Raw genomic sequence first — 14,466 nt, 5'->3', positions numbered from 1 at the left:
CCGGATAGTACGCATCAGATAGAATAACAAATGGACAATGAATTTATTACAGTTTCTAAAATCAATGTTATTAGAATGATTCGTTTTACAGTGGATTATGTGGTAAATAAAGCTATTTTACGCCTTTATATATTAAGATAACGTTGAAAACAGAGAAATTTTTCCTGTAAATCTGGCATTGTTAACTTTTTGACCTGTATTCAGCTTAATTGGTCTTATCCATACTATGAGACTCTCGAACTCGCCTCTTTTACCATATTGCATAATTACCCTATAACTAAAGTAGATAGTGTACAGTTCGATATGTAATCGTGAAAGATTGAGAGTTTCAAGAAATACAAGCTCTCAAAGACAATCAATCGATACATCAACTATCACCATATCGCTATTCATTAGTTCGTTAACTTCGTGAAGTTTCTAATACTTGAAAAATAAATCATGAATCATAAATCATCGTCTAATTTTAGTTTTTAATAGCAAGGAGCCGTATACATATGAAATTAATAAAAAAAAAAAAACAGAACTCAATCTTATGGAGAAAGAAAAATAATTTAAACAGTTTATAGCATTTGACATGAAATTACATAGTATGTTGGCTTACTCACATTTGATTCACCGATAAATTTCATGGAGAATTCTATTTAAGTAGAAATAGAAATTTAAATAGAAATAGAAGTTTAAAAAGAAACGATCTTTTTTTTTTTAAAGAAAAGTACTCCGAAACTTTCTCTGATTTTTTTATTGACTCGTATATTTTGTTACGTAGCCTTGGAGATAGAAGTTGCACACACATTTTTGTAAATTGTGTACCAAGATCATTCAGAATTGCAGCGGCAGAAGAAATAGTAATCTAACCTACCTCAAACATCTTTCGTAACGTATACTATTCACTAAAAGTAAAATATTCTTGGCTTGTAACTAATTTTTCTGGCAAACAAATACAGTAAATTATATGTAATACGATTTTTATTTCATTATAAGGCTCCTTTGCTGCAATATTGCTCCCTAACTGGACTTGCTCGACAAATTGGGACTAATATAAAATTTGTAAAGATAATTATACATATTCATCAACAAATATTCACACAAACTACTAAAATAATAATATAAAAATAATTAAAATAAACCTTGTAATCTGAGCTACTCTTAAATCGTTACTTGTAAAATTCATGAATAAAATAGGAATATAAGTGATTGAAAATGATTGATAGAAAATGGAGGAATCTTTCTTATTACTTTACAAAAATTAAAAAAAAGTGCAAAATGGACGATCGGTTGCCAAGCCCGCGATAGGTAGCTGGCTTGGCAATTTTGTCCTCAAGACACGCCGGATTCTGCTGGCACACCTAATCTCTGCAATCCAGGAAGCGCTTCCTTCGGAGTCTGGAGGGGATTCCCCGACAGATTTTGAGAATCAATCGACCACATAGATGTTGATTTCCCATACTGCAACTTGCCCCGTTCAGAATTGCGATCCTCTCCGCTGCCCATTTTACATTTTTTATGATCTCGCTTGGCTTCGATCTTTTGTTTTTTCGTCGGGTTCTTTTAGAGCGTTAGAGGAGCGATTGTTAGACAGACTTCAAAAACGCTAATTTCTTTTTGGTGGGCAGCGGCGGATGTAGGTGGTTAGTCCCTCCTTATGGGAAACAGGGGCAGCAGTCTTTCGATTGTTCCCCCTGATCCCTTTTCTTCGAAATTCCTCCCGTGAGATGAAACGCTTCGCGCTTCATGGCAGCCAGTACGGTGTAGTAGCCTAGACATCGGTTTTGGTGGTCTCCTTCCTCCATTCCGGACGATCTCCAACGTCGACGATCCATGAAAAGTGTAAAACTCGGTGCCCAGGATTCGAACCCAGGTCCTAGACGTTAGCAGCCAACTACGCTAAGCACGTCGCTACCGTCGTCCTTAATAACACAAACTCGTATAAACATATTTAATATGTTGACTGCTACGACACACGAATTCGGGTGTCAACAAAGTTTCGGACCACGTAACCCATATATACGGGTGTCGCTTATTTCACTACTTGCAAAGATGGCCTGACGGAGATTTCTTTGAAAACACGCGGGGAAGTCAACGTGTTAAAGCGCTTGAAACAAAATACTTTTTCATATTTTACATTTTTATCTAATTTAAGAAATGTCATTTTCGTGTTTCTACGTCCGTTAGTGTATTATCGATGGATCAATATGAATGACCGAACAGATATTAGACATTGTCAAATTTTAATAAGCAGTTAATTAACCGTGTGATCATGTTTGACCAATTTACGTTACTCCATTCGTATGGAAATTCATCTCGCGTGGAGAAGCTGAATATGGGTCATGCGAATAACCTTTTCGATTTGGCAGCAATCGTCGTGGTCCTTCAAAATCGATTGCACTTCTATTAACGACAGATGAGCGTGAGTTTGAAATCGAGCATCTTGAAATTCACGCAATACACGCCGAAATACGTAGTTTAATAGATAACTGGCTTTGATTTCCACGAATTTTCGAGCCTATCGAAATTTTTCCACGAAAAAGAGCTTTCTAAAAATAATTGATTAATACGTTCTGCTGTAAATAAAATAAACGATATGAGATGCGTACTAAAATAATAAAGAATATTGATTTATGGATAAATAGGAATTATATTAAGTGTCTCACGTTCGTTACCTCGGTTCATAAATAAATAAATAAATAAGTTTTATAATAATTTTAATTAAGTATTGAATTGAGAAATATGTAGAACGAAAATTGTTTTCCAAATGACAATTAGACATACTCGATTATATTAAAAACAGAGTACTCGTAATTTTTTATAGCTAAACGTTAATCTTGTAAGACAAAAAAGCTACTTCAAATTTCTTTTTTTTGATTTCAATATTAGGTAACGTTCCGTGTTTTACTTGAATAAATTCTCAGATAAATAATTTTTCTCAAAATAGAAAACTATCTTAAAATAAAGTGTCAAAATATCCTAACTGGGTAGAATGTTTACTAACAATGCGTACTATTATCAAACATAATTTTAAATGTGTATTGTCCTAATGTCACGCGTATAATTGGACGAGCGAACAAAAAATATAAATCATTTCGCATTAAATAAACGAGTTAAATCCAGGAATTCCAATCGATCTGAATTTCATTTTTTACTTTTCCAACGAAATCAGTCGTTTTACGCGTATTCCAATTTAGACGCGCGTCCCAATGATAAAATACAACTTCTGTATATTTTTTATAGACATACATGCGTTCTTATATTAAAACATGATTTCTGTATATTTAACACGTGATAGTTTATTTGATACACGATTGCCATCGTTTGACTTCCGATAAAATATTTATTCCGAACCTATAGAAGAATGAAAACCTTCGCATCCCGACAAAAAAGACAGTCCATAGAACCGATTGTATTCAAACTCAGCTTCGTTTCAACAACAATGCTACTTTTTATTTTGCCAACGCACATCTCAATTTTTTCCAATGCTAAAAAACGATTTCTTTATTTCTCTAACACGCGATAGCTCGTTCGATACACGATACACGATTGCCGCCAACAAAATATTTACATACATACAATGAACTCGTGGAGGGCTGAAACTTTTTACATTCAACACATATTTCAGCGACAAAATACTTAAATCAGTCCACAGAACCAACTGTATTTGATCTTCGTCTCTGAAATAATGTTAACTTTTATTGCTACAGTAAGTTTCAATTCAAAGACTCGATTTCTTCATTTATCTTGACCAGCTATTAGTAATAACATTAAATTTCGCCTCGTTTTCATAGCGCTAATTTCGTATTTCGTCAATGCCCGTTCTGATTTTCTCCAATGCTAAAGCTAAAAACGATCTCTGTACAATTCTGTAAAATTATCCGAACCCTTACGATAGAAAATTTTTATGAATTACGTGTTGTACGAAACTGTTTGATCGACACTATGATAAGATGTGACTGTGTGTAATTATATCGGTACAATTTGAAACCAGTCGATGTAAATGTTCATAGAAGTTACGAGACAATCGTAGCTAACGTACACAAAACGTATACAAAGAATTAATACACAGCTCGAATAGTGGTCCTAAACATAGAATAATAGCTATAAATTGTTTCATTAAATGTTGTGGTTTACTGATATATATGATCAATAATTTTCTGATCAAATACTCCGGTGATTTATATGAAGTGTATATTTGTAATAAATGTCTGCTAACTTCTATATACATCTTTAGAATAGTTTCATGTATATGTGGCTGCACTCGACGACGGAACTTTCCGACGGCTTCGCGACATAAAGCGCTATACCTTCAAAGCGTAAGGTCGACATGCCTAATGTACCATCGATTTCCCTACGATTTTTTCGCCGAATATTCGGAAGAATACGTACGCAGCAACCGTCGCGGACATGTAACAAACGCGTACGTGGTGAGGATATCGAGGGGCAGCAAAGAAAATAATCAGTTTGGTGTTGAACGAATGATTCATTCCGTTTCGAACAGCGAAATGCGAAGGGTGTAGCGTAACAGCGAACCAAACACATTGGAGAGTGTAATTGATAATTGTTGATCATTGATTGTTGGCTGTTAATTGTTAAATAAACCTTTTTTGTTAAACATCAAAAGTATTTCTTCCGCACCTTCATCCAACATCCACCTTATCTATAATCGTGACAATCGTGTCTTATTACGGTGCTAATCAAATTACAAGATCTTTCCTATAATATACGCAACATATTCGTAAAAGGTTTTTATAAGTGTTCAAATATTTTCGTGAGTAGCTGTACCGTTATCGGTGTTTCCTTTCGAAGAAAATATTTGTTTTGAAATCCGTGAAAGGGTGAAACTCTTTGCATTCGTCGCGACGTATAGTATATTGCAGGGAAAAGCAGTCGATAGAACCGGTTGTATTCGAGACATTTCCGAGTCCCGTTTCTTTTGATCCCCGGATTCATCGTGTTTCATCGCGTCGACGCGATGCATTTGACAAAAGAGATCCACGGCTAACAGAGGACACACCATCAAATCAAACGAGACCGAGAGCTAGGTCGTGTACCGCGGCTAAAAACACCGAGGGTGCAGCGGAGGAGAAAGTTCGATCGCAACGAGAATGACGTGTGCCGAACACTCGACTTTCAACATCACGAACTTCTTCGGTTTAATCCAATAATCGCTTAATTTATCCGTCCGACTCTCAATTATTCATATCACTGCACGTTGGTTAGGAAGTTCATTTATAAGTAGACTATCGATTTTTATACAAAAATATTTAGGAATATAAGTAAAGAGATGAAAACTACAAAACGAAGATACGGTAAGTATAATTTTCTTCATTTTCTGATTTTCATGTTATTTGATGTTTGAAAGTGTGTAGTTTATTTATTATGTTGTTTTAGTTATTATTATTTTTTTTCTCTTATTATACGCCTGTATGTATAGGCTATAATAATAGGTTTAAAAAGACTTATAATACCTAAATGTTTAAATTTATTCTCACATTATGAACCGTTTTACTGCGTCAAACTGCATTAATCTAAATCACTATACAATTAATGGAATATTTCTTGCTGACAATTTAATGAAATGCTATTTTACAAGTCATAATATCTCCTAGATATTACTTATGATTCAACCATTCAACCAAAGAGAACTATGATGTTTAATTGGAAACATCCAGAAGCTACTGTACTTCTACTTTTGAAAATCTTTTGTCGCCTATCTTTTATACATAATGTATTAAGTGTCATGCAAGAAGTCATGGTAACGAAATCTATTGTTTAGAACTCGTAACATTTATCGTTTGCGATTCAGATGAAATTAAAATGAGTTTACCTATATGCATGGAAATATCTATACATGTATTTAGTTTAGGTAAGCATTTTACGAAATTCACAGTAGGTAATTTTGAAAAGTCTGAAATTTATACATATCCTCGTTAACGAAACGGTATCGATATAGATTCCATATTAATGAAATTGAATTTTTTTTATTAACCTTCGTAACATTATTCCTTCTCTTATATATATATCCACACAAATTATAACTTATAATTAATAGCATTATATATAACAGTACATAATTAATATATATTATAATTAATTAGCAATAGTATAAACGTTTATCAAAAAGCTTACTGTAAAGAGCGTTATCTATAAGATTATTAAATTATACTTTTATGAATTTAAAGGTATATATTTCATTTATTTTGCTGTAACTCAGAGACATTATTAATTAGTAAGAAATTAAAAAATATTCAACGTTATGACGTAAAATGAAGGTTTCCTAAATATAAAATTGTTATAACGTTTTGCAAAACTTTTATATGCCACAGATAGAAAGGAAAACAAAGGGGAGTTAAAATATACAAAGCAGAATAAAACTTAATACATACATTAAAACTTTGTATAATCACGATTCCTGTTGGCTATAAATTTTAATGTGATACGCTGTATCGCACATTTTTCTAATTAAATATTCTTATTTTCAGCTAGAACGGGGGAAAGCACCGAAGCATTGTATGCATAGTTAATTAAAGAATTCCGAGAGAATGACGAGACCCAACCATACTTCACACATTCGTCCCATAGTCTACGGAGAATAAGGAAAATTGCGATCCCTAAGTGCGGGTTGCAGTACATTTTCGTTGCATTTATTAATTTATTTTACCCTCCTAAGCAATTAAGCACATAAAACAATTATAATACGTTTAATTAATTTCGTATTATGCTACATCAAGTAAAACACTTTCTGCCAGATTTACTTTGCCAAGTTACTACTACTAGAAATTTACGTTACGATTAGTAAAAATAAAATAAAATAAAAATGTTACAATAAATAATAAACAAACAATTTTCCAAGAAGTCACCAATCGTTTAACAAAAAAAACGTAAGCGAAACAAGATGAATAAAATGTTTCTGTTATTTTGTTTCACCCCCGAGCAGTCATCGACCGAAGTAGTGTTTACGTACTCAGAGATCTTTAACCTACCCCTTATCTATGACCCTAAGAAAAAGAATAAAAAGAAGGATATGTGACGGTTGACGAACAGCAATTTCATTTACCCATTACATCAGAAATAGGGCAATTTAAATTTGATTTTGTTAAAGTAGAAGTAACTTCCTTGGGTGAAACAAATATCAAATGGTTTATCAATTTTATAGAGAATTTGTTTCAATATTTGAAACACAGCATACATATTTTTCTCATTAAAAAATTATTTCCTGGATAGAGTGCAATAAATTAATTATATTATATATAATAATATTTTAGAAAAGATGTATTATGTAAAGATGTATTATGAAAAGATGTAATATTTTATATATGATTAAAACAACCTGTTGCTTTAATGATATGTAGTGTCTTCCTAAAAAATTTTTTTTAAAGAATCATCGATTTTATAGTTTTCTTTGTAAAGGATGTAAGGACACACTGGATAACAAGGTCTTATATAATATTTTCATTTAATTAAATTATGCTGCAGGTTAAACATCATTAAAAACTATTCATGATTTTTAATTATGTAGATAATGGTCGAAAGATAATTCAAAATAATATTTACATATTTCTATGTATCTTAGTAGTTTCTAAAATAATAATCTTTTGGTTTAGTAATGGATATAGAAATAATCAAATTATTTCTCAAGAATGAAATGACATTCTCTTTCAATCTCTATAAAAATTGGTGGATTCAAAGTATACAGGTAACACGTAAATCTGAAATATTTTTCGACCGACTCAATTATGTGAGATATATTGACAGATATTGTCTACTTACGGTTTGTAAATTCTTTCTGCATACTGTTTCCTACGTTATTTGAACTCTACAAACATAACCTGTTGCGAAAATTCAAGATACAACATACTGTATGTATATACGAAATCTATATACTCCATATACGGACGCTACTCACAAGAAAGTCCAATAATCGATTAATAAATCATAATACTATTCCGAATATTAGACAAATTTGTGTGACTCTGATCTTGTCTCGTTTCATTTTAAGCAGATATACACTCTATTTATTAATATTAATTTTCCATATACATCTATATATATATTTATATTTATAATAAATTATTCTAGATATATATATCTAGAATAATTTTATAACAAGCATTAATAGGAAATTGTAATGTATAGAGTATTTTGGCAAAAGTATTAAAATATAGCTGTAGTCGGTAGAATTAAGACATATCAGCGAAAGGTGAAAGGGGAGGCTAACGAAGTACTGCGTCGTACGTAGTCAACCACGCAGTCGGGCGGAATTTTGCGCAAAATGCCAACTGTGATTATCACCACGACTTTTAAAAACTCATATACTCGATATTCTTGCTCATGCTCCTAATAGCCAATACGAAAAGCCGATATCAAATTACATCATCTTCTTTGAAAACATGACTCTTCCTTAAATTGCAACAATCGCATAGGAAGTGATTTCTAGCGTTTGCCTGTCTACGCGAACAAACGAAAATGGTCAAAGAAGCCGGTAGCGAGGCACGAAAGCGAAGCAACTATGTAGATCGTAAATTCTCCGAGCGATTGATTACCCGATGAACAAACGAAAACAGGAAGAAGGTATACGCGTATCCACTTACCTGAGTTTTCTCGAGCTTCAAACTTCCGTGTAGAAATAGTTGGATGAACCAACCGATGCTTCACGCCATGGATCCCCTCTGCAAGATGCTTCACTGCGAGCCGCGACGCGGGGAAAGGGATATCACCTCTTTCTCCCCTTCTGTCTAAACCAATTTTCCAGACAACCGGCCCCACTACTGAGATCGTTACATTTTCGCGTGCGAAACGACCCTATATCTAGCCTTCCTGGATACAGCGTCTCTGCTACTTGTGAGATTGGTACGTGATGACCCGGCCGGAGGCGAACAAGACCGCTCTCTCCTTCTTTCTTCTCTTTTTATTTCGCTACGATGAGAGAGACGCGCACGCTCCAGCACGAAAGCTCGACGACGAATAAAAACCCAACCGCGATCAGACGACAGAGCCAGGACGCGCCTTTCGAAAGCACCGCGCAAGCTCAAGCTATTCGTGCACAACCCGGTATCCACGATCGTGTTAAGGGTCGTTTCTCCTCGGCTACGTTCGGTCGCCAATGGTAAACCCGACCTGCTAAGAACTTTGTGTGTGAAACTGACTCGTGCTTTGTTATGCTTAAAAATTACAAAAGCTTAGAAAAATGTTACTGAACTAACCTTCGTTATGGCAACGTTGTATTGTTTTAATTTGTAAATGATATTTATAATTATGAACAAACGTTATTGGATGTGAATGTTCAATTTGTATTTGATATTCGTGTAATAAGTATTGAAATAATTTCGATGTTATATAGTGCATAGTTTTGTTGATTTGTAATGACTCAATGTATATGATAGATCCAATTATATGCAGTATACAAATATATGTCTTAAGTGATATTAAAAAATATTGATTTTCGATAGAGATTATAAAATTCTATAAATCACTGGCATTATAATACATTGATTATTTGGTAATTGATGTAATAGTTGTTTGATAATTGAAATTTAAATCCTTGAACTTTTAAAACATACGGTAGAATATTGGACATGTAGAAACTAAAAAAAATTAGGATGTAATTATTGGTTATAACTAATTTAAAAATAAGTAATTAATGTGAACAACAATTATTGTGAAAATATATTTTAATAGCTACTTACTCTTTAGTATTACATTTAACTTTGATCTTTTTGATCAATGTTTCTTTTCCCGCCAATTTCAGATTTACTCAATTATTTAATTCAATATTTACTGATAATTATCAATCAAAGGTATGAAATCATAGACTTTTACGTATAAAATACAATGTTGAAAATAATTATAAGACAAAAGCTTTATTTATATATCCTGTCAAAATTTTGAATCTTCTTAAAATCTCAGTATGGTTAGTACATAGACTGTAGGTTTCAATAGAACGTTTCTTTTCATATTATCGATAATATTTGCCGAGTATCGATATGCAGGTACAGTACAGAATTATACGATATATCGATAGTTTCCCAATCAAATACAGGTACCAATAGTTGACAATACCGTGCATTTAATTCTGTGGAGAAATAATAAAGTTAATTACGAATAAATTGATGTGAATGTCATTATATAGTAAAGTATACTTGAACTAATAGTTTCTTTCTCGTATTAAGTATGGACGAAAACTACAGTCCTCCTACAATCGTAAGTAATAAAACTTCGTGAACCACATGCATGCTTTGAATTAACACCTAACCTATATTTCTTTCGTTTAATGCAATTAATATTGTCCCGATCTTATAAAACTCATCTGGCATGATAAAATATTTATAATTTTATTATAATATTTTTATTCTTATACGAGTTATTTGAAATGTATGAGGTTATATAGCTTACTCCATTTTAATATTATCATATTTTATATTTTAATCATATTTTACATTTATAAAAGTATATTAAGAAAAATATTTTTTATTTGTAGGATATTCCAAATACTCCTAAACATCTATGTATTACTGGAAGTTGGGTAAATAGTAGCAGAATCAGTATATATATGAATAAAAGATTTCAAAGTTCAACTAAAAAAAGTCCAGAGAAATATGAGCCAACGGTACATATTTTAAAGCCAGAAGTGATTCTGTTTTCTCCACAATTACGTAAATTAGTAAATGAAAGTAATGGTGTCTTTCTGTCCATTCAAAAAATAAAATCTTCTTCTGGAGATGTTAGACCAGAACTTTTAAAACATAGCAAGCAATACAGGTCTATTTTAAGAGCATGTATAGAAAGTTTGCAAGATATATGTGGAAAATGTTTGAGCGATAAAAAAGAATCACTAGAAAATTTTCTAACCATTTTTTATCAAATAGAATGTGTATGGCACTTGATCGAAATCCTTTATGTAGATATAGTACCAGGTAAATTATTTTGTTTTAGTCATCTATTAAAAACAAAAAATGACAAATATATATTGAAAAATCCTAATATATAATATTTTTAATTTAGGTGATGTAGTATTACCACAATTGTTAGAATGGATTAGATTTCACTTTCCATCTAGAGAACTTGTAGCTGTTAAAATATTAGCCCAGAAGACAATCGGTGCTGATTTGGAGTATCCAAATTATTGGGAAGCTGTAATAGGCTGTGCATTACATGGAAAGTTAGATTTAGTAAGAGCTTTATTAGCATTACATAGCAAAGCAGATCACCCTGCTTTTGTAATGGCAGAAAATATTCTTAAAACAATGCCCATCTATAATGTGTATGGCGGTTATTCTATAGATGGATTTACTACATGTTGGAAACGTTGGCAACTAGAATTGTATTCAAATTTAAATAGTAAAGCTTTTATCGTTGATACTAATTTAGAAATGATTATGAAGGTATCTATATAAATATATACATGTACAAATACAATGACATAATGTTACTTAAATTATTAAAAACATTTAATGCAGTTAATTGCAGGAGAACAAGATATATTGTGGCAATTTTCACAATATACAGATGCTTGGTATGAACTGTTGGCAGCAAAGTTATTTTATACTTCTCCATGTTGTAAGCAACCTGAACTTTCTCATCATGCTAATAGTATTTCCAAAAGATGGCAAGCTAATAGACCTTCTGATAATGCTATACGTGCTGTTATGGAAAGCGACTTACACCATGTTATTAAAGAAATACAATATATGGGTGATAATGGATGGTTTGCTACTCATTTGGTAGATTTATTATATGTTTGTGGAAAACTTAAAATATTGGATAGAGATCAAATAAAGTAAGTTAGTACATAATTTATGTTATATAAAGTTTGCAAAATGAGAATTATTTTATTTTTTATCAGAGTTAGCAGTCAACTTCATGAATCTCTTATATTAGAATATGGGAACACATTAATGGCACATCATTCTTTGTGGCAATGTGGTGCAAGTTACTTAATACATTGTCCTATTCAAGGCTTAGCTAGACTAGAAATACTGTTACAGTCACTTCCAATGGGGTCAGAAGCAAGAGTAAATAAAATTCTTGATATAGCACGAGATAATAAGATGGATCATATAGGTATTATTATTTCTCAAATTATTATATACATATATATAATTCATTTTAATATAAAACATACTGACTATATTTAAAAACTCTCTTTATTAGTTACTAGCATTTGTAAAATTCAAGGACTAAAATCTATGAGGCAAGGAAGATTGGGAAATGCACTTGCATGGGCATTAAAAGCGCAAGATAGTGGTTTTATAACATATATTGCAGATCAGTTTTTGAAGCGTTATGCAGAACATGGAGAATTGGATTGTCGTGACCTATTAGAAAATTTAGGTTTTTGTATGATGGCTAGTGATAGACTCACATTCTTAGGTAAATCAATTTTGAGTTGAGAAACAAGCAAATTTTTAGTAAAAAGTTGAATTCTTATTCAATTATAACTTTTATTGTTTTTTACAATAGGAAAGTATTGCGAATTTCATCAAATGTATGGCATTGGAGAATTTAAAGAAGCAGCAAGTTTATTAGTGTCCCTTTTAGTTTCAAATTTAACACCAAAATAGTAAGCTATCCATTTGTCTACACCAAAACTTTAAATTGAAAAGTAATTTAATAGAAAAATTTTATTTCAGCTTTTGGTCGATTCTTTTATCAGATGCTATTCCATTATTAGAAGCCAAAGATGTAATTTTATCTTCCAGTGATTGTTTTGAATTATTACGTTGTGTAGAAGCACATGGAGATGATCTAAAGTTTCAAAATAAAATTGAAATCTTCCGACTAGCCGTTGCTAGGAACCTAGCTCGAGCATTGAGTCTTGAAGGCTGCCAAGTGGAACATTAGAAGATTTATTATCTATTATATTAAAAAATTTTTTAATTTTTTAATTAATTTCCATGCATAATCATCAATGTATTCCATTAAATCATAGTACATCTTCTTAATATTAAAAATATAACGATAAATTTTGTAAATAAATATTTTTACATATACGATTTTTACATACGATTAAAATTATTTATAACAATGACAATGGATTTCATTAACATTTCAATCTCAAATATGATTTTTTTTACTGTTATTAACACTATTTCTTTATGATAAACATCTAATAAGAAATACATTTTTAATAGAATATGTAAAATTCTAATAAAAAGTAAAAGTAAATTTCCAATAAAATATGAATATATTAGTAGTAGTTATAGTAATAGAATACTATTATTAATATTTATTCATATATATATAAGAAACTATAAAAATATTACATGTAAAAATTCATTGGTTTTCACACATTTGATATTGGGACCAAGGTTTATTCTCACTTATAATTAACATACACAATATTGAATTAAATTTTAATACATACCAAATTACATTAATTCTTTAAGACGAATATAATTTCAAATAATCTTAGAAAAATACAAATAATCTTGTTATTTTAAAGTATATTATGCACTATTACAAAAAAAATTACATACAAATTTGCAATTTGTGTATCTACAAAAAAAGATTACATATTCTAACTTAAATAATCTATTCAATGGTAGTAAAAGTAATTGCATAGTGCTACCCATATAGTCCTATTATCATGCACTATATGTAATGTAATCAATTGATAAAAAAAGTCAGTAATCACATTACGTAATGTCAGACATAATACCACAAACGCGGTATACAGAGGTGTATCACTCAACATAGGTGTAATAATATAGGCGTTTCGAGGTTAATATAGCTTATATTATCATTTCTGTATAATTTCCAATGTTATTGATTTTTAACATAAATTCCAACATTAGTAACAGATAGAATTAAAATTAAATCTGATCATAAAATAATACAAACAAGACATATATATATATATACAGTACGTATACATAAAAATTAATTGATTCACATAATTGTAAGCAGAAATGTAAAAAGAGTCCAAAAATTATGTATTTTGTAGCTTTTTAGATAACTTATTTTTACAAATCTGGTTTTACAAATATTTACCTTGTGCATCCGAAATTTGAATAAATTTTACGTAAAAGAGGAATAAGACCGCTTTTCTTTCGTATACATAAATTACTATGTCTTCCTTACTTTCCTAATTGTACGTAACTATTGCTACTTCAATATTATTTCCATTAATATATACTTCTTATTGTTTATATGATTAAAGTCATGTATGATAACACATTTATATTATTTATATTATTTTATTTTACGAAAGAGAATCATCGCATTCACCATAACAAATTTAAAAAGGTCCAATCTTAATTAAAGATCATCAGTGAAAATTTGAATCTTTATGTTTGTCATAGAATCTTCGTGAAACTATTAGGAATAGATCAAAAAAGAATAAATAAGGTACTTCACGTGAAAATGTATCTAAACGCTACGTATCTTATTTGAATGGCGTTCCAAATGTTCGAATGTGCTTTTGTATTTAAAAACTCTTTCGCTTTACGCGAACACTCTACGCAATGATTATGGTAA

At 30.9% G+C, this 14,466-nt stretch overlaps 2 protein-coding genes across 2 annotated transcripts in view; one reads left to right on the top strand and one right to left on the bottom strand.

Moving 5' to 3' along the window:
* LOC100648363 overlaps positions 1–8,969 on the bottom strand; it is a 101,732-nt gene extending 92,763 nt beyond the window's left edge. The window contains exon 1 of the mRNA XM_003396792.4: positions 8,583–8,969. The gene's annotated coding sequence lies outside the window, so the exon portion shown is untranslated. The remainder of the gene's footprint in view (positions 1–8,582) is intronic.
* Positions 8,970–9,900: 931 nt separating this feature from the next.
* On the top strand, positions 9,901–12,989 carry LOC100648251 (nuclear pore complex protein Nup85). The gene is made up of 8 exons (XM_003396791.4): positions 9,901–10,191; positions 10,469–10,904; positions 10,993–11,372; positions 11,448–11,767; positions 11,834–12,051; positions 12,142–12,360; positions 12,451–12,550; positions 12,621–12,989. Exons 1-8 carry the CDS (start codon positions 10,162–10,164, stop codon positions 12,829–12,831), a joined length of 1,914 nt encoding a protein of 637 aa, XP_003396839.1. The 5' UTR covers positions 9,901–10,161; the 3' UTR covers positions 12,832–12,989.
* The last annotated feature ends 1,477 nt before the right edge of the window (positions 12,990–14,466 follow it).

The sequence above is a fragment of the Bombus terrestris genome, chromosome 7, assembly GCF_910591885.1.
Source record: "Bombus terrestris chromosome 7, iyBomTerr1.2, whole genome shotgun sequence".
NCBI classification, from domain to species: Eukaryota; Metazoa; Arthropoda; class Insecta; order Hymenoptera; family Apidae; genus Bombus; species Bombus terrestris.
Note: the sequence above shows the minus strand (reverse complement) of the source record. Positions and strands in the feature narration are given on the sequence as shown.

Coding starts and splice junctions, on each gene's coding strand:
- LOC100648251 (XM_003396791.4), top strand. CDS start 10,162: ATGGACGAAAACTACAGTCCTCCTACAATC. Junction 11,373..11,447: donor ATTTAGAAATGATTATGAAG/GTATCTATATAA, acceptor CATTTAATGCAG/TTAATTGCAGGAGAACAAGA. Junction 12,551..12,620: donor TCAAATTTAACACCAAAATA/GTAAGCTATCCA, acceptor ATTTTATTTCAG/CTTTTGGTCGATTCTTTTAT.